Source organism: Hippopotamus amphibius, chromosome 3 (assembly GCF_030028045.1).
Source record: "Hippopotamus amphibius kiboko isolate mHipAmp2 chromosome 3, mHipAmp2.hap2, whole genome shotgun sequence".
Classification (NCBI taxonomy): Eukaryota; Metazoa; Chordata; class Mammalia; order Artiodactyla; family Hippopotamidae; genus Hippopotamus; species Hippopotamus amphibius.
This window is the reverse complement of record NC_080188.1, coordinates 119,993,467-120,014,345: the sequence shown is the minus strand read 5'-3', so window position 1 is coordinate 120,014,345 and position 20,879 is coordinate 119,993,467. Positions and strand designations below refer to the sequence as shown.

At 42.8% G+C, this 20,879-nt stretch overlaps 1 protein-coding gene across 1 annotated transcript; it reads right to left on the bottom strand.

Moving 5' to 3' along the window:
- Positions 1 to 376: 376 nt before the first annotated feature.
- LOC130849735 (pregnancy-associated glycoprotein 2-like) lies at positions 377 to 9,035 on the bottom strand. Its single transcript, XM_057728872.1, has 9 exons — positions 8,983 to 9,035; positions 7,754 to 7,904; positions 6,677 to 6,804; positions 6,472 to 6,583; positions 5,100 to 5,293; positions 4,065 to 4,181; positions 2,091 to 2,232; positions 1,906 to 2,004; positions 377 to 529 (listed from the first exon to the last, which is right to left on the bottom strand). Exons 1-9 carry the CDS (start codon positions 9,033 to 9,035, stop codon positions 377 to 379), a joined length of 1,149 nt encoding a protein of 382 aa, XP_057584855.1.
- Between the last annotated feature and the right edge of the window lie 11,844 nt (positions 9,036 to 20,879).

The following is a 20,879-nucleotide window of genomic DNA, read 5'->3' as shown; positions in this document are numbered from 1 at the left end:
GAGTGAGCTGATGGCTTCTGATTTCTTAGGTCCAGTCCTTGAGATATTTGGATCTGCTCTGGTTCCTTTCTTCCGGATTCCTAGTATCCTTCCAAAAAGTCTCCCCTTTCCTTGAAGACAGCTGGAGTTGGGCTCTGCTCGCTTGTGGTTCAGACGAGGTTCTAGATCCTGCCCGATTATGGTGCACCTCCCTGACCCAAATAGAGGCACCCATTCATATTTGCACCATTGGGAATGGAATCCTTTATTCTACTGAGAATATGGTTTTGCAGAGCACCAAATATAGTCCACCACCATCCCTGGGTGGTATTGAAATATGTGTGAGTGAGTGTGTGTTTGGAGTGGGCCTGATTGATTCCTGAAGCAACCACAGCAGTTACACTGCAGGGGCCAGGCCAATTCTGTTGTTTCCCCGATCATAAACTGAGAAATACTGCTTCAGGAAGACTTCACCCAAGACCCAGGTCTCCTGCTGGTTCCAGTTCTCTGTGCCCCCTTCAAGCAAGCTGACACAGGGGCCCTGAGGTGCCTGGGGAGACAGAAGTACACTCCAGTCAGCCTTATCCCTTACCTGCCAGCACCCTCATTATCCAGAGCCAGCAGCTTCTGGGTTTTATTTTCCTCCTTTGGTAAGAACCAAGTGGCTCTCAGCAGCTGTGGAAGTGAGGTGCCCTTCCAAGAACAAGAACAGACAAGACATACGGTTGCCTCAGGGAGGGGTGTGGGGGCTTGAAAGATTGGAATTTGGGATTAGCAGATAGAGACCTGTATATAGAGGATGGATAAACAACAAGGTCCTCCTGTATAGCACAGGGTATTATATTCAATAACCCGTGACATACCATAATGTAAATAATTAGGAAAAATAATATATATATATATACACACACACACATCTATAAATAAATATATATACATATATACACATATAACTGAATCAATTTGCTGTACAGCAGAAATTAGCACAACATTGCAAATCAACTCTACTTCAGTAAAATCAAAGAAAAAAAAAAGGACAAGAATCGCCTGTAGTTTCCCTGTTCTTTCCTTCTGACCCATCCTCACTGTTTTTTCTGCAGCGAATGTTTTTTTTTCTACCTCTTCCCCACAACCTGTTCTTTAAGACTGTGCTTAGCCCCTCTAGGAAGATTTCCTGGACCCACGATCACCCTCCCTGACCCCACCAGGCTGGGTTGGGTGACTTTCCCTGGTGCTCCCCTTGTCTACAGCCTTCACCACCCCTAATCTGGACGTGGAACCTCTTGGCACAACCGCCAGAGGTGTCAATGTCATGGAGTTCAGTGTAGATTTGCTTCAAGCCAAGCAGACCTCCTAATACCTCCATGAGTCTGGGGGTTTAGAATTCCTGAAATTACCTCTTTTTCTCACATCCTTCTCTGAGCCCATAAGCCTCCTCTGAAGTCCCACAGGGAGCTGACATTAAGCCTAAACCCTGTGCCAGGGCTGTGCAGTCACTGTACACCCTTTACTCATGTGAGCATCCAACCTCCCCACAGAGGGGTCTGGTAGCCCAACTCACAGAGGGGGAGCTGGAGCTTAGCAAAGGGAAGTTGCAGCTGAGAACTAGGGGAACCATGTAGTTGACCATCCAACCAGGCCACTTTTGAGTAGGGAAGGGAGACCATTAATCATTATGGTGGGACAACACACTGAGACTGTCACAGCCATGGGATGGTGTCTCCATTTATTCCAGGATGATGAATGTCCCAGAACACCCTTTAGTCTCAGTTGTTTGGTTTTATAGGAGGCTCTGGCCCAGCCAGGGGCTCAGCAGCATCTGCAGTGGTTAGGCTTGGCCTGCAGAGGACACCCTCCTCCCAGCTGCAGCTCAGTGGTTCCTGCAAGGGCCAGGTTTGAGAACCATCCCCAGGGTTGGCCCCTCACCTTCCAAACGTAGGCTTCAGCAGGCACTGTGTAGTGGTTGCCGTTGATGGTGAAGATGATAGTAGGCAGGCGCCTGATGTTGCTACATGGAACCCAGTACTGTTAGAGAAAGAGGAGAGAGATTGTCCCAGCTGATCCCTGGTGTGTGGAGAGCCCCAGAGTGACCCTGTGGCATGTCCCTTCACCTCTTGACCAACAGCACTGGCGGTAATGAGCTTCTGGATGGTGGTGATCAGTCTAGTTGGGCCAAGAAGGTATACGCTCCCAGTATCCACAATGGCCTGGCATCCACGGTAACAACCAACAACCATCCCATTCATGGAGATGCTGAGAGACAGTGAGACAATTTGTCACCAGGATCACTCTGAAGTCTCCCCCACAACTGCCCCCCTCCCTGACTGTCTCTAGAACAGTTTTTTAGCTCATGCCCTGTCTCTGTTTTCCTTTGCTCTGGTCAAGAATCTTTCTTTGACTTCCTTTCAGTTCTTCAATGCACCAGGCTCTCTTATACCTCAGAACCTGGGCATGTGTTGGTCCCCCTTCCTAGAAGAACCCCATCACCTTTTTCTAGCTAATTTCTCCTCATCTTCCAGGTTCTAGCTTAAATGTCATTTTTCAGTGATATGTTCATACCAGACCAGAGTTCCATGTATGTCTGCCTCACTAGATATAAGGGCAAGTTGTATCTTCAGGGCCTCCCTCAAGCACCCAGCATATGGTGGATGCACAATGTATGTTTGTTGAGTGAATGAATGAATGAGTGAATGAGTGACTGATTGAAGAAATGCATGAGGAATAACCAGAGACCTGTTTCTGGTGTCTGACCAATAATGCATCAACACACACAGTGACTATGGACATTCTCTGGGAAATCAGATGCTCAGAGTGGTGGGGAGGGAGATACAAGATGCCCTCAGAGAGGCCGTATCCAAGCAGAGCCCGCTCACCCAGCTCAGACACTGAGACCACTGGCCAGTCAGCCCTCTGGGCTTCCTGAGCTAGCTCAGGGGGCTGCCAAAGGACCTGAAAGCTTATGTTTGAGGGTATCACACAGAATCCCATCAGTTACTGACTCTTGTTCTCAGGCCACTCCTGGATCCCAGCTTCCTGATTCTCTCTGTCACAGCCCCTACCCCACAGAGTGCCCTGGATGGTGGTGTGGGTGGCAATATGTAGGGGGAGTGTCCCTTTGTATGAGTTGTTTTCAGGTCTCAAGAATGCAGCCAACCGCTCTCCACTGCTGATAAGCTTCTTCCTGAGGAGCCCAGTTTTCCCAGTTTGTCCACGACTTTCCTTGGTTTTAAACTAGCCATTTTGTGCACTAAGAAATCCTTCATTGTTGGGTAGCCCTGGACAGTTGGTCATCTTATCACAACTCTGTTCATGCTGGTGAAATTCCCCTGATTCACTTTTTCTAAAATTAATTAACTAATTAACTTATTGGCTGCATTGGGTCTTTGTTGCAGCATATGGGCTTTTGTCTAGTTGTGACGAGAGGGGGCTACTCTTCATTGTGGTGCATGGGCTTCTCATTGCGGTGGGTCCTTTTGTTGTGGAGCACAGGCTCTAGGTCTGCGGACTTCAGTAATTGCATGTGGGCTCAGTAGTTGTGGCTCATGGGTTTAGTTGCTCTGCGGCATATGGGATCTTCCCAGCTCAGAGAATGAATCCCTGTCCTCTGCATTGGCAGGAGGATTCATTACCACTGCACCACCAGGGAAGTCCCTCCCTGATCCTCTTTTCACTGAAGTTTAGGATCCTGAAACCATACCATCTGCCTAATTACACAGTGGGTGTTGCCCTATCTGGGCTGCACACCTCTCATGGTGCTCTTCAGGACCCTGGTCATGACCCTGGGTAGGAGGCCTGAGGTTATTATGAGCCCATGAGTGGTGTGTGTATATGTGTGTCTGTGTGTCTGTCTGTGTGTGTATGTGTATCTGTGTGTGTGTGTGTGTGTGTGTGTCTGTCACTGTCTTTGTCTGTGTGTTTTTGTGTATATATCTGTGTTCCTGTGCATGTTTATATGTGTGGTAATGTGGGTGGAGCGTATGTGTCTGTGTGTGACTGTGTGTCTGTGCATGCATGTGTGTGTCTGCATGTGTCCACGTGCACTTGAGTGAGTTTTACTTGGATGGCCTTCTAAGGGAGAAGCTTACCGTTTCATGGTAACCTGCCAGAATAGGGTTTGGGACACTGGTATCCACTTGAGCTCTCCTATGTGGTAGCTGTGGTCCACCCCACCAAACATCACCACGCTGCCATTCTCCTTCTTGCTGAGGAGAGAAGGAAGAGGGAGGGCACTTTGTTGGAGAATAATGCCACTCACTGTCTGAGGGCTGTCATTTCCACCCATCAGAGGCATTAGTATGGTCTCTATTTCACAGATGTGGAAATTGAGGCATGGAGGTATTGATTACCTGACCAAGTTAGGTCACCAAAAAAAGAGTGGCACAGAAGAGGTAAGAAGTTGGCAGTCTTCCCAGGCTCTGACCACCCACCTTTCTGAAGAAGGCCAGGTTCCCTTCAGCAACCAGAGTGCTGAGAGATAACCTCAGAGGATACCGTGCTGGAGGGGTGTGGCTTCCCCTTGGTGTAGCCTGTCAGTTTGCAGAAAAGCCGAGGCCCGAGGGCACTAAATGCGTGGGTTCAGAGTACTCAAGTTTGGCTTCACAGGCCTGAAACCTGTGACATCCATGTGGCCCCAAGCTCAGCAAGGGCCCCCACTTCTGCTCTCCCTGTCTTGAAATTCCTAATAGTTTTTGAATAGGAGGTCCCACATTTTCATTTTGCCCTGGCTTCTGCCAATTGTGTAGCTACTTCTGAGCTCAAAATAAAATGTTAGTGAGCAAGTAAACATTCCCGCCATCCCTGTCCGTCCTTCCATATCAAATCCATCAGAAAATCCTGTTTCCTTTTCCAACTTATATCCTGATATCTTCCATTGCTCCCCCTCTTCCCTCCACTACCCTGGAATGACCTGCTGCACTTGAGCCCATGGGTATGGCTGTGTTCCAATTAAAATTTTATTTTCAGAAACCAGCAGAGGGGCCAGCTGTGGCCTTGGGGCCACAGTTATGCTAGGGTAGGCAGTTTCTCAGGAAACTTCTGGATCACATGGTCTATAATATTTCATGCAACTGAAATGATCTTACAGCTGATTTAGAGAGAGGGCTGGTCCAATTCAGACTTACGTGCTCAAGTAGAAGGCAAAGACAGGCTCAGAAATGATACCCTGTCTCATCAGGTTGTCGAAGACGGGTGTGATCCTTTGGAGGCTGAGGTTGGGGTAGCCCAGGCCCAGGATGCCATCAAAGGATACATTATCCATCCCATCCTGTGTCTTCACCAGAACAAATGCCTGGCCGAGGTCAGTAAGGTTTCCAATCTGTGGGAGAAAAGATTTGGGAAGTGGAGCTGGAACTGGTCTGGGCTGGAGATGCCATGAGCACCACAGAGAAGACCTGAGGACTGGCTGTGCCCTGGGTTGACCTCAGATGGTTAGATCAAGCTGGGACAGGAATTTGGGTTCCATTTGTGCAGAGCTGTGGATTTAAATGAACACCTGCTCCTCCTGCACACACCATCCAAAGGCTTTCAAATTGGCCTCATGCCTTCTGTACAGGTGGGAAAACTGAGACTCAGGGCAGGACAAAATGGTTCTTACATGAGGACAAAATAAGTGGAGAGCAGGGTAGTCTTCTCTTTGGCATCACTATGATCAGATGACAGAAATGTACTGAATTCATTGCAATGCATTGTGGATTCTGCATCTGCCCAGGAAGACAGAAGCCCATTATATAATGTTGCTGCCAGAATTCTTATGAATATTCTGCCTGGGAAGCACACTATTAAGGATGTGTTTTTGTGTTAGAAAGAGAGACAGAGAGAGAGAGTACTCAGTCCCTTTGGCAGAGGCCAGCCATATATTTTATTGGACTCTCAAAGGCCCCCTCAAGTGAGAACCCATTTATCAAGCTCCTCCCACATCTGTAGTTGCCTGCTTTCCCTTTCCAGATGCCTGAAGCACTTGGCTCCCACAAGGGACCCAAGATCAGTTTTATTGTCTATCCAAATAACCCACACCTGCAGGAATCATGACTGGCCAGCCCAGCTCCACCATTTATCTGGTGTCTGACCTTGACAAGTTCCTGGATCCATGGACCTCAGTTCCCTCCTCTGTATAATGCAACTAATCCTAGTACCTGCTGTGTGGGGTTGTTGCAGGATTAAACATGCTATTACCATGAAAGTGCCTGGCACAGTGTGAGAGTAGAAATGTAGTGCTTTTCTTCCCCCTCTCCCTGCTCCCAGCAAAATGAACTTTGAGCTGCTTTTGGACAAAGGAGCTGCAAATCCACACACCATACCACTCTCTGGGTTAGCCATTCTGGGAGTTTGTGTGTCAGCACAGGTGCTGTGTCCCCAGGGACATGAACTGCTGGGCTTGCGACCAGCCACTGGGGACATTGGGAAAGATGGGCCCTCCTAGTTGGTTCTGAATCTCTTTTGTAAGCAGTGGTCACTCGCAGGGAAACCCTGACTCACCTTCTGGTTTCTACTTACCCGAACAGTGTCATAGGCAAGAAATCCAGCCACTGTCCCTGAGCCATATTTGATGTTGACGAACTGGCCTGAGAGCTGGAGGGTGGTGGAAGATTGAGGGTCGAATTGCTTGGGTTTAGCTGCAGACATAAGAGATGAGTGTCTGTCAGGTGCCAAGGATGGAGAAGTGGGTGGGAGGGGGAGTATAAATGGGTGGGGTGGGATTTGGTACTCACAAAAGGGGGCAATGGAGCAGTGGATGCAGGGCACCCACAAGTCAGAAGAGCCGGTATCAAAGATGACCGTGAACTCCTGGGGGGGTGTTCCAATGGTGATGTTGCCAAAATAGAACAGCTACTGGGACAGCAGAAGTGTGGTTAGGGCAGGCTTGGCTGCCCTGTCCACCCTTGTTTTTTGAGTGCTGCCTCTCTCCAGGTGTCTCGAGTCTCCTGAAATAACTTTCCTTCCACCCAAACTCACAACCTCGGCTCAGAATGGTGCATTCATTTTTTTTTTTCTTTGTTCATGTGCAACCTTAGCTCCTGGACCCGAGATTGAACCCACAACAGTGCAGTATTAGCACAGAAACTTAAACTTAAGCACAGGACCTCCAGGGAAGTCTGGGTGCCTTCATTTGAAAAGGTCTCCAGTCTCCCCTTCAAGGCTCAGCCTGAGTGTTTCCTTCTCCAGGTGGCCCTCTTAGGTCACCCTGGGCCACTGTCTCTAAACTCAGACCATGTCCCATCAACAACACCAAGCTGGCCCTTTTATACTTCATGCATTTATTCTTTGCCTATTGCTCAGGCTGCAAGAGACAAGACTTTTTTAAACTTAGTAACAATAAACATAGTATTAGATTTTTACGGTGTCACAGGCCATAGGGCTCAGTAATGTTTTACTGCTGTCCCTCTTGGATTTGTGAAAGTTGCACTTCCTCTGCCTGTGTTTTCAAACTTTACCTGCACTTGGCTTTATCACTTGATCAGGCATGGCTTATATCTCTCCTGTAATGCCATCGCTCACTTCGGTCAGAAAGTACAATCTCCTTCAAACTAATGACGTATCTTTGACACAGAAATAGGTGTTACCTGCTACCTGCTCATTTCTGGGTCCAGTCACCACAGACCAAGAGCTGAGGATGAGACTGCCTTCTCCTCTGGGAATGAGGTCCCTGTTCCCCAGTGTTTCTGCTTCCTGCAGGAACCTCAGCCCCAACACCCAGCCTGGCCCCTCCACATGAACCCCAGTGCTAGGCTAGAGCAGTAGGAGGCCCTGTGGAGTGCCATCCTCCCAACACACTCACATCCAGGTAGCTCCTCAGGGGTTGGAGAGAAATTTTTGGGTCATCAGTGGCATTATAGGACATGTCGTCAGTGTTGTCCTTCAGGAAATTTGTCAGTAAGCTTTTTTTCCTGAAAGTTTCTTGCTTGGTCTTGATCTTCATTAGAGGGATTCTTTCACCAGAGATTGGGAAAAGGAAATAAGAAGGGGGAGCAATCATCTGTCCATGTTATTGTATGACTGTCATATCTTGCATCATAATGGTGCTCTGTATTTTCTAAGCATTTTTATGACTCTAAAGTTATTTTCAGGACAAAGACCAGGGCAAAGACCTTCATTTGAATACCAGTTCTGTTGTGTAATATTGAGTAATTTGTATGACCATTTGCAGTCTCAGTTACCCCATCGGTAAACAGGTGGAATATAATAACCCCAATCCCCCATATGGAATGTGGTGGGTATTGAGTGAGATGATGGACGTAATGTAGGAAGTTTCAACAATGACAGCCATTACCATTGCTATTGCCACTCCCACTGTATCTTTTTCAAAGAAGCTCTGGGAAGGAGGTAGAAGGGGGATCATTATCTTCTTTTTACAGGGGAGAATTTGAAATGCAGAGAGACTGTGACCTGGCTGTGGTCACACTGCTTGTTAGAGGTAAAGCAGCTTAGAAGTAGCCTTCCTGATCTTTCTCCAGGGCTCAAGCAGAAGAGAGGGGTGAGAGAGGAAGCCAGGAGATGGGGAATAAGTTAGGGAATTTAAGATTCTAGAGAAGCAAGGAAGAGTCAAAATAGGAAAAAAAAAATCTCAGAGAGTTCTGCATGCACAGAGACAGCCAAAGAGATGGAGAGATAAAGGAGAGAGATACAGAGATGAAGACACTGACACATTCACATGGAAGTGGAGAGAGAGCAGAGAAAAGAGCTAGAAGTAAATACAAGAGAAATGCTGTTCCATAGCACCACACTTACAGTTGCAAAGTTCGTGCACTGAACAATTCCGAGGAATGCCATTTTCACATACATCATGATGTGACTGGCACCTCAAGAGTTATGCAACCCTACAGGCCAACCCCAAGACCCTTGGACCCTACTATGCCCATGGCAAGGTACTCAGCAGTTAGTGTGATTTGAACTTTAAGACTGTCAGAGAATGAGTATATTCCATTCTAATCCTGATGGGTGGAAGAATCAGAGGACAAGAAAAGCCCCAGAAAGAGAGACGATGCCACATATAGTCCCCATACTTACATGACTAGGCACTCTGAGAGGGCCACCAGTCCAAGGATACAAAGCCACTTCATGTTTGTTTTTGGCTGCAGTTACTCAAGGAACAGCATGCTGTGGTGGCCAAGAGCTCCAAGTTATGTATGTTCTGACCTGCTCTAATTGTACCCTTTAGGTTACTAATAGATCTGATAAGAAATATGAACCTGTCGATAAAATCTTTACCTCCTTCAATGTCCGTGGGGAGTAGACTTAGAAAATTCTCAGAATACAGATATTTCTACGGTAATCTCTTCCTAAGGCTTGGCTGCAAAACTATACTGAACTGCATGGACTAACAAAGAATGCTAAGACACTTGCCAATTTGGATATAAGACACTGCTACTAACGTGATAAAAGTAAATGCTAGGAGCAATGCTTGACATTCATGTGCTCATGTAGTCTTCCAGCAACTTTATGAGATGTGCATTGCTGGCCTCAATGGGGAGGACATTGCTAGGAGGAAAAGATGTCAAATGGCAAAGTGAAGACTTGAGGGGCAGCCCAATGAGATACCAGTGAGTGATTTTAGGTAGTGGGGCAGATGGCACAGGTAAGGGGCTCTTATGATGTCAATCTGCATCAAAAATCTAGGCTAGACTAGTATTAAAATCACAAATTTTCACTATTGGAGGAAATGTGATGCATGTATCCACAAGATACTTCATACCATCCAACAAACCTGTACAAAGAACCCTGTGGGCTGGGTTCTGGGTTAGATGCTGGAAAGTCAAAGTCCAGTAAGACACAGGTGTTCCTCATCTTCAGGGAGTTAGCAGTATAGGGTAGTTCTACCCACTCATGGTGCAGGTGAGAAAAATGAATGGAAGGTCTGGGCGGGCCTCATGGACACAGGCCAGGCAGCACATGCTCTACCAGTGAGGGAAGCCTCTCCTTAGCTCCAACCAACACCTGCCATGCTGGAAAGCAGCCTGGTTGGCCAAGTTTTCAAGAGAAGTCAGAAGTCTGGATATTTATGTAAAATCCCCTGTTTTTAAATGTTAGGAAATTTTTTGTGTTTTGTTTTGTTGTTTTTTGTTGTTGTTGTTATTTTGTTATTTTTGTTTTTGTTTTCTTCACAAAACTTTGTTTGAGCTAAACCTGACAACTGTGTGCTGCAGCCTGCAGGTTGAACAAGTTTTTTATTTTTGATCTAGAGGTGGGAGTAGAGAGAGGATGGGGGGGGGTTCAATTTATGTTGCTAGAAAGAATAAGAGACTGAATGAATCTTAACCATGTTAATTCCCCTTCCACTTGTAAAGAAAGATCACTAGGGTTCTATAAACCAACAAATTTAACAAAGTCCACTTGACCAGCATCTGATATATTTCCCTAGCAAGAATCATGCCTTGAAACATTTTGTCTGCCATATCAAACACACAAAAAAAAATTGTCTTATATCTCAAAGTAGACAGAAAATACCACTCAGAGCTCCTACTCAGCCAGAGATGAACAGACTACTTGTTAAACTGTTATTCCAGCCAAAGTAAAGGCAATGGAGTTTTATGGCTCCTTTCAGTTTCCTGGGGTCTGGATGTTCCTGCATGAGATCTATCCGGGCCTGAACCTTTGGTAGAAAATCAGGAGGTTGACCTGGTCACCAGGTGGGTGATAGATGGTACCCTTCCTCTTCCTACTCCTTCTTTCACGTTGGTAAATTTCATATTGGTGGTTCAATCCCTACTTAGGGATTTGACGGCATCTAGCAAAAGATATACACAAATACCATTTAGCTCAGCAATTCTACTTCTAGGGATCTATCCCAAAGATACACTGACAAAAATGCCAAAAAACATAAGCACAAGATTTCACTGCAACATGGTTTGTAAAAGCAAAAGATTAGAAACATACCCTAAGTGGCCATCCATGCAGACGTGTTGAATAAGGCACAGGGCATCCGAACAATTGGGAATAATAGGAACGCAGCAAGGCATGCAATGGCTGAGCTCTTCAGGGTATACTTTTAGTTTTTAAAAAGTGGGACCAGAAAAGTGCTCACAGTTTGTTGCTTTCCCATACACATATATATCTATTTTCTATAAGAAAGTGTGGAACAGTAAACCAAAAGCTAATAAAAAATGTAATTTATGGGGGAGGGGCAAGGATGGAAGTGAGATTTTTCTTGTTTCATATTTTGACTTTGCAACCATATAAATGTGTTACAGAATCAAAAAATAGATAAATAAAAAATCTGTCAAAATTGGGAACTAAGACAAATGAACCTAATTCTATCAAGTTGATGACATAGCCACACAGAAAAAAAAAATATTACTTAAGTGGCATTAAAATGCAGAATTTTGACTCTATATTCAGAGTGGGATATCTTCTAAGGACAAAGACAAGCAAACAAACAAAAAAACCTTCCCTTCAAAACTGAGCCAAAAACAAAAAGCCAAATAAATCTGAAACTATGTCCAACACCTTATTGTTGGTGATATTGCTACTGTTATTTTGAAAGTATCAAATGTATGTGCAAACAAGTTAAAATGAGTAAGCATTAATGCTCATGTTGTTATGAAGGAAGACTTTCAGTGGAAGAGAGAAAAAAGATTTAAGTATACACCCAAAAACCTTAGTAAAACCCTGTGTTCTTAAAACTTGAATTGGAAGTATAACTTTGTACCAATGAATTATTTTCTTTTTCTTAAAAAGATAATCTGTCTCTAGGTCCATTCATATCTCTACAAATGGATGGATGGACCTAGAGACTGTCATACAGAATGAAGTAAGTCAGAAAGAGAAAAACAAATACCGTATATTAACACATATATGTGGAATTTAGAAAAATGGTACAGATCAATCAGTTTGCAAGGCAGAAATAGAGACACAGAGGTACAGAACAAACATATGGACACCAAGGGTGGAAAGCTGGGGAGGGGTAGTTGGGGTGGGATGAATTGGGAGATTGGGATTCCCACATATACATTACTAATAAGAAAAAAAATCAAATTGTACACTTTAAATATATTCAGTTTATTATGTCAATTATACCTCAATAAAAGTTCTTAAAAAAAACTGTACGCCTTGGTTCGGACCACTGAAAAGCTTAGCAGCAATGATAACTTGATAACAGTGCCTATCCTGAGGCCTAGCTTGTGGCCTGTAAATACCATTTCCTATGTGGGAATCCAGAGATTTTTGAAGAGGTGGCTAATTTAAGGTTTGGCCTAAGACATGCACAAGATAAGCCTGGCAATGTTGAAGGACCAGAAAGTTGAGGGCCTTCAAAGACCACCGGGGGCCCAACAAAAGGTTTAGGAATCCATATGAAGAGGCCAAAAGTGGGACAATTTTGAAACAGGAGTGAAGGGGGCTGGGCACAACCTTTGAAAGAATGATATAGCTAGAGGACATCATATAAACTGAGTAAAACAAATGGGTCCAAGATGGCAGACAAGTTGATTTGCACTACACCTTGAGCCTCAAAAATACAATCATAAGGATGAAAAATCTGGCAGTGGCCAAATTCCTGGAAATCCCCACCCCTTCCTGAAATAGCTGGGATACTCTTCCCACTCATTAGCCTATGGAAGTAACCACTCCTATAAAAACTGCGAATCCCATAGACTGGTGCCTTTCTTACCTTCTGAGATGGCCCACAGTCTGTCTATGGAGTGTGTTTTTCTCTAAATAAATCCGCTTCTTACCTGTCAGTATGTCTCTCACTGAATTCTTTCTGTGATGAGACATCAAGAACCTGAGCTTCCTTAAGTCCTGAAACCTGGTGTGTGTCAGTTAGACAACTTTGGGTTTTGACTGGATTCAAATCTGCATAGCATGGGTTCAAGTCCCAATCAGGGTTTTGTCTGGGTTCATTTCCCAGTATGTCAGTTGAAGTTCCAATCTGAGTTGCATGGTTTCATGTAGTGATCATGAAGTTACAGTAATAAGGTAAGAAAATGTTCAGAGTTAGGTCTTGGTCTTAAAGAGGCCCAAGTTACTTCATGATCCAAATATACTGGGGAGGGTGTCCTGCTGATGTCTGCTCATTTTTGACTGGCAGATCTAATCTCTATGCTTATACACATTCAACAGAAGGTCTGGGACAAAATCGTTAATCCTTGTACTCTTCTTGACTCTGAGGTTTTTCTCCTACATTCTTACATCCTTCATCATTCCTGTTCTTTCCTTCTTTCTTTTTTTCATTTTTTCTTTCTTTCTTCCTTTCTCTTTCTTTCTTTCTTTCTTTCTTTCTTTCTTTCTTTCTTTCTTTCTTTCTTTCTTTCTTTCTTTCTTTCTTTCTTTCCTTCTTTCTTTCTTTTTCTTTCTTTCGCTTTCTTTCTTTCTTTTTCTTTCTTTCTTTCTTTTTCTTTTTTTCTTTCTCTCTCTCTCTTTCTCTCTCTCCTTCTCACTTCCTCCCTCCCTCCTTCCTTCCCTTCCTTCCTTGTTTGTATTTTTAGATTTTAAGGACCATTGATACTGTTTTCCATAGTGGCTGTATCAATTTACATTCCCACCAGCAGTGCTGGAGGGTACCTTTTTCTCCACAGCCTCTCCAGTATTTATTATTCTTAGATTTTTTGATGATGGCCACCTGACTGCTGTGAGGTGATTCCTCAGTGTACTTTTGATTTGCATTTCTCTAATGATTAATGATGTTGAACATCTTTTCATGTGTTTGTTGGCTATCTGTATGTCTTCTTTGGAGAAATGTCTGTTTAGGTCTTCTGCCCACTTTTGGATTGGGTTGTTTTTCTTTGTTTTGATATTGAGCTGCATGAGCTGCTTATATAATTTGAAGATTAATATTTTTTCAGTTGCTTCATTGGCAAATATTTTCTCCCACTCCAAGGGTTGTCTTTTCCTCATATTTATGGTTTCCTTTGCTGTGCAAAGCTTTTAAGTTTCATTAGGTCTCCTGTGTTTATTTTTGTTTTCATTTCCTTTACTCTAGGAGATGGGTTAAAAAAGATCTTTCTGTCATTGATCACATAGAGTGTTCTGCCTATGTTTTCCTCTGAGAGTTATATAGTGTCAGGCTTAATATTTAGGTCTTTGATCCATTTTGAGTTTATTTTTATGGATGGTGTTAGGGAATATTCTAAATTCATTCTTTTACAAGTGGCATTCCAGTTTTCCCAGCACCAATTATTGAAGAGGCTGTCTCTTCTCCATTGTATATTCTTGACTCCTTTGATGAAGATAAGGTGACCATATGAACATGGGTTTATCTCTGGGCTTTCTATCCTGTTCCATGATCTATACTTCTGTTTCTGTGCCAGTACCATACTGTCTTGATTACTGTACGTTTGTAGTATAGTCTGAAATCAGGGAGCTTCATTCCTCCAGCTCAGTTTTTTCTTCTCAAGATTGTTTTGTCTATTCAGGGTCTTTTGTGTTTCCATATAAATTGTATATTTTTTTGTTCTAGTTCTGTGAAAAATGCCATTGGTAATTTGATAGGAATTTCATTGAACCAGTAGATTGTTTTGAAATAGTATAGTCATTTTAACAATGTTGATTCTTCCAATCTAAGAACATGGTATATCTCTCCATCTGTGTCATCGTTGATTTCTTTCATCATTGTCTTATAATTTTCTGCATACAGGTCTTTTGCCTTCTTAGGAAGTTTATTCCTTGGTATTTTATTCTTTTTGTTGCAGTGGTAAACAGAAGTGTTTCCTTAATTTATCTTTCTGCTTTTTTATTGTTAGTGTATAGGAATGAAAGAGATTTCTGTGTGTTAATTTTGTATCCTGCAACTTTAACTGTTGCAGAAAAAAAAAAAAAAAAAACTGATCCCACGAGAAACCAAGCACAACACTCAGAGAGTTGGAGAACTCAGGTTTATTGAGCTGGTGGACCCAGACGAGCTAACGCTCCAAAATTCTGGGGCCCCGTTTCAGGGGCGTCTTCTCCTTATATAGGTTAAAACATACAGCTATAATTGGTACAAACTGATTGGCTACAAATTACTATAGGTCACGGGCAGTTACAGAGCATGGGAGTTGCCATGGGTTACACACATAGTAGGGGATCCTAACAGGAACTTGTAGGATCTGGACATTCCATTCCTATCAGGACTAAGGTCCCAATTTGCATTCTCACATTGGTTGCAGGTTGAAGTTAATGGTCACTTAACAAGTCTATGTGCAAAGGGTCTCAAACAAAGGCTTGGGGTGGGTGCTTGAGAACGAGACAGTCTTCCCTTATCTGATCACTCTTATTAATTCATTTTACTGTTTAACTGAGAGTGGCAAGCAGGCCTCTGCAAGATAGAGGAGAGGAAGTTTCAATTTCCTCATCATAACAAATTCTGTGATTAATTCTAATAATTATCAGGTAGCATCTATAGGGTTTTCTATTTATACTATCATGTCATCTGCAAATGGTAATATTGTTACTTCTTTTCCCGTTTGGATTCCTTTTGTTCATTTATCTTCTTTGATTGCTGTGGCTAAAACTTCCAAAACTATGCTGAATAATAGTGGTGAGTGGGAACCCTTGTCTTGTTCCTGATCTTGGATGAAATGCTTTAAGTTTTTCACCATTGAGGATGATGTTGGCTATGGGTTTGTCATACATGGCCTTTATTATGTTGATGTAAGTTTACTCTATGCCCATTTTCTGGTGAGTTTTTGTCATAAATGGGTGTTGAACATTAAAAAAGCTTTTTCTGCATCTCCTGAGATGGTCACATGGTTTTTATCCTTCAATTTGTTGATATGGTGTATCACATTGATTGATTTGCATGTTTTGAAGATTCCTTGCATTCCTGGGATAAACCTCACTTGTTCCTGGTGTATGATATTTCTAAGGTGCTGTTGGATTCTGTTTGCTAGTATTTTGTTGAAAATTTTTGCATCTAAATTCATCAATGATATTGGCCTGTAATTTTCTTTTGTTGTGACATCTTTGGTTTTGGTATCAAGGTAATGGTGGCCTCGTAGAATTAGATTGACAGTGTTCTGCCCTCTGCTATATTTTGTAAGACTTTGAGAAGGATAGGTGTTAGTTATTCTCTAAATGTTTGATAGAATTCACCTGTGAAGCCATCTGACCCTAGGCTTTTGTTTGTTGGAAGATTTTTATCACAGTCTCAATTTCAGTGCTTGTGATTGGTCTGTTCATGTTTTCTATGTCTTCCTGTTTCAGTCTTGGAAGTTTGTATTTTTCTAAGAATTTGCCTATTTCTTCCATGTTGTCCATTTTCTTGGCATATAGTTGTTTGCAGCAGTCTCATGATCCTTTGTATTTCTGCAGTGTCAGCTGTTATTTCTCCTTTTTCATTTCTGATTCTGTTGATTTGGGTCTTCGTCCTTTTTTTTCCTGATGAGTATGGCTAATGGATAATCAATTTTGTTTATCTGCTCAAATAACCAGTTTTTAGTTTTATTGATCTTAGCTATTGTGCCCTTCATTTCTTTTTCATTTATTTCTGATCTGATCTTTATAATTTCTTTCCTTCTTCTAAATCTGATATTATTTCCTCATATTTTCTAATTGCTTTAGATGTAGGGTTAGGTTGTTTTAGATTTTTCTTTTTCTTTTTCTTTTTTTTTTTTTTTGAGGTAGGATTGTATTGCAATGAACTTCCCTCTTAGAACTGCTTTTGTTGCATCCCATATGTATTGGTTTATCATAGTTTCATTGTCATTTGTTTCTAGGTATTTTTTTATTTCATCTTTAATTTCAGTAATCTCTTGGTTATTTAACAGAGTGTTGTTTAGCCTCCATGTGTTTGTATTTTTTTACATTTTTTTCCCTGTAATTAATATCTAGTCTCATATTGTTGTGGTCAGGAAAGACCAGCTTTCTTTTGACTTCCATTTGCATTGACTATGTTTTTACATCCCCTCACTCTCAGTTTGTATGTGTCCCTAGTTCTAAAGTGTGTCTCTTATAGACAGCATGTCTATGGATCTTGCTTTTGTATCCATTTAGCCAGTCTGCGTCTCTTGGTTGGAGCATTTAATCCATTCACAATTAAGGTAATTATTGACATGTATATTCCTATTACCATTTTCTTAATTGTTTTGGGTTTGTTTTTGTAAGTATTTTCCTTCTCTTTTGTTTCCTGTCTAGAGAAGTTCCTTTAGCATTCATAGTAAAGGTGGCCTAGTGGTGCTGAATTCTGTTAGTTTTTCTTGTTTATAAAGCTTTTACTTTATCCTTCAAATCTGAATGAGATCCTTGCTGGGTATAGTGATCTTAGTTGTAGTTTTTTCCCTTTCATCAATAAATATATATTGCCATTCCCTTGTGGCCTGTAGTGTTTCTGCTGAAAGATCATCTGTTAGTCTTATGGGGGTTCTCTTGTATGTTATTTGTTGTTTTTCCCTTGCTGCTTTTAATATTTTTTCTTTGTATTTAATATTTGATAGTTTGATTAATATGTGTCTTGGTGTGTTTCTCCTTGGGTTTATCCTATGTGGTACTCTCTGTGCTTCCTGGTGTTGATTTGCTATCTCTTTTCCCATGTTAGGGAAGTTTTCCCCTATAATCTCTTTGAATATTTTCTCTGATCCTTTCTTTTTCTTTTCTTCTCCTGGTACCATTATAGTTTGAATGTTGGTGCACTTAATATTGTCCCTGAAGTCTCTGAGACTGTCCTCAATTCTTTTCATTCATTTTTCTTTATTTTGCTCTGTTTCAGTTATTTCCACCATTCCAACTTCTAGGTAACTTATCCATTCTTCTGTCTCACTTATTCTGCTCTGCATTCTTTCTAGAATATTTTTAAGTTCAGTTATTGTGTTGTTCATCACTATTTGTTTGCTCTTTAGTTCTTCTAGCTCCTTGTTTAATTTCTCTTTCATCTGCTTCATCTATACTATTTCTGAAATCTTGGATAATCTTTACTATCATTATTCTGAAATTTTTATCAGGTAGATGGCCTATTTCTTCTTCATTTGCCTGGCATTGTGGATTTTTACCTTGTTCCTTCATCTGCTGCATCTTGTTCTGTTTGCTCATTTTGATTAACTTACTGTGTTTGAGGTCTTCTTTCCTCAGGCTGCAGGGTAGTAGTTCTTCTTAACTCTGTTGTCTGTCCCCAGTGGAGAGGTTGGTTCATTGAGTTGTGTAGGCTTCTTTGTAGAGGTGACTGGTGTCTGTCTTCTTGTGCATGGAGCTGGATCTTATTGTTCTGGTGTGCAAGTACAAGTCTTTTGTTGTGTTTGGGTGTGGCTGTGAGCTTAGTATGACTACAGCCAGTCTGTCTGCTAATGGGTGTGGTTATGTTCCTGTCTTGCTACTTGTTTGGCTTGAGGTATCCATCACTGGAGCTTTCTGGACTTTGGTTGGATTTGGATCTTAGTGTTGAGAATGAGACCTCTGGGAGAGAACTTGAGAATAATATTCCATGGAGTTGTGAATTCTATGGTGGTCCAACATCCTGGACTCAGCTCTGATGTCTCAGAGGTCCAGATCTGACTCCTGGCCAGGTCAACAAGATCCTGGGAGCTGCACAACATGGAGAAAAAGGACGCAGATGGAGAGAAAAGGGAAAGAAAATGAAGAAAGGGAAAGGACAGAGAAATCCCCAAGACAGGTGGTAAAAACAACACAAAGCATTTGAAAATCACACAAGGAGATGTACACACTTGCACTTGTATAAAGATAAGAAAAGAGAAGTAAAGGAAACAAAGAAAAGAGAAAGAGAAAACAAAGAAAACAAAGAAGTGAGTAATCAAACCAATAAACAAACCCACATGCAAATATATACAGAAAAGATTAAACTAACAAATACATAAAACCAGTAACAGGTCAAACATACAAAGATGTCCTCCAATACTTCTAGGTAGGTCTCTGCACTTGCTTTGGGGAGGACTGGAGAGCTCAGACTGTGATCTGCTCTTAGTCTTTTGTGTATTTGCACCTAGAGTCCACAGTTTTGTCCTAAGTCTACAGCCTCTATAGTAGAAACACTCATCTATTCAGGTGATCCACAGATGCAGGGTCTCTTAAGCCTATTGTGCATAGTAAATCTGCTCCTCCTGTGGCTGTTTCCATTTCTTTTCTTTGGTCCTACAGTTCCCAGTGATCAGTTTTGGTTTTGGTCTATTCTTTGCATGTGGGCTGCTCTCAGGAGTCGGTTACCCACCCTGGCAAGAGGGGGCGCACTTCCAAATTCAGGTTGGGGGAGGGAAGGATAAGGCAATCTAATTAAAAATAGTGGGAGTGCTTGCAGCAGCAGAGGTGGATGTGATCCTAAGTTGCCCTGTGCATTCTCCCAGGGAAGTTGGTTCTGAATGCAGGACCCTTGGAGTTGGCAGGCTGCACCTGCTGCTTGGAGGGTGTGACCAATGACCTGCCTTACACACAGGACCCATGGCAGCTGCTGAGGCAGACACTGTGTTTCAATTTAGTAGCCATGGGTCACAGTAGTGCTTGTGCAGGTGCTGCTCTGCAGCCTGTGAGTTTGTGGAGAAGCTAGCTCCCCTCAAACACCCCAAAACAAAGGTCTCCTGTCTATCCATCAGGCCCAGGATTTTCCCCAGACTCCCTTCCAGCTAGCTGTGGTGCACTTGCCCCCCGGTTATTTTCAGACAGCCAGCCCCATTTCTCTCCCTGGTGTCTGTTCTCTGAAGCCCAAGCATCGGCTCCCAGCCCCACATGCTGCTGCAGGTGAGCAGACTAGCTTCTCAGGATGGGGAGTGATGCTAGGATCCTCCATGCAGGAATCCTTCCACTCTACCCTCCACACACCTGTTGTTTTTTCTCTCCTCTGGGGGCTCCAAATCTCCCCTCTCTGTCCCTGCCAGTGAGGGGGCTTCCTAATGTGTAGAAGCTTTTCTCCCTTCACAGCTCCCTCCCAGGAGGAGAAGTCTTCTTGGGACTCCTTTATCTTTTTTTCCTTTTTTTCTTTTGTGTTACCAGTTAGGTGGGGATTTTCTTGCCTTTTTGGAGGCCTGAGGTCCTCTGCGAGTGCTCAGAAGGTGTTGTGTAGGAGCTTTTCCACAAGGAGATATATTATTGATGTATTTGTGGGGAGAAAGTTGATCTCTATGTCTTACTCCTCACTATTTTCCAGGCCCACCTGTGCCATTTTTTTGTGACCCCCTTTGGGCACTAACACCTTTTTCAGAGACTACCTTGGAATGGATAACATCTAAAATCATAAGTGCAAATCTTGAACAAATTGTGTGGCAGATTTTGACTTTAGAGTGGAATTTTGGATAGCTTGGGAGTTAAAGATGTCATTTCAAGCTTATCTCAAGTGGTTTAGGCTTCATCAATCCCAACCAATACCCCTCTGGGCTACCTATTCTGGGATTGGGAAAGACTTGGACAACAGGAATTAAAAGGAAAACAACTTAGTAGGTAATGTCATCAGGTTTGGAGAAAATATGAGTTAAGATATTTAAAATGGAGCAAAGTATGCTATGTTCAATTTTTCATGGCTTTGTATCTAGGCAATGGAACCCAAAAGGAATTTAAGGGAAGTTTAGCTCTGAGGGATAACTTCATGAAGGACACAGAGGACAGTTTAATTGGCATACCCTACAGGGCCATGGATCCCAAATGTACATGGATCCCTCCTCCCCCAAGATTCATGCCCCTTTGGCTATGTATTTCCTAGCCCAGTCTGCCCCAGACCTCAGGCACCACATTCAGGAAACAACAGCTGATCCTCAGACTCTTTTGAACAGTTTGTTCTAATTGTCTTTGTGGTTTTCAGTAATAGAGTTATGGTGGAAAAGGATGAACACACCCAGAGAAACATGCAGAATTCCCAAAAGAGGGCAGTGGCTTTGTCCATTCAGAGTCCATGAACTTAAAGCTGGCTTTAATGGGCCAATCTGACTCTGGCTGACCACAAGGTCCACAGGTGCACATACAAGGCCAGTGAAACCTGTGTGGACAAAAAGGGCCACTTAGGGAGGATTGTGGTCAATGTGTCCTATGCAAACATCCAGGGCTTTGGAATAGGGAACGTC

Coding starts and splice junctions, on each gene's coding strand:
- LOC130849735 (XM_057728872.1), bottom strand. CDS start 9,035: ATGAAGTGGCTTTGTATCCTTGGACTGGTGGCCCTCTCAGAGTGCCTA. Junction 4,182..5,099: donor TTTGCCTTCTACTTGAGCAC/GTAAGTCTGAAT, acceptor TTCTCTCCTCAG/CAAGAAGGAGAATGGCAGCG. Junction 530..1,905: donor CTGAAGCCTACGTTTGGAAG/GTGAGGGGCCAA, acceptor CTGTCTCCCCAG/GCACCTCAGGGCCCCTGTGT.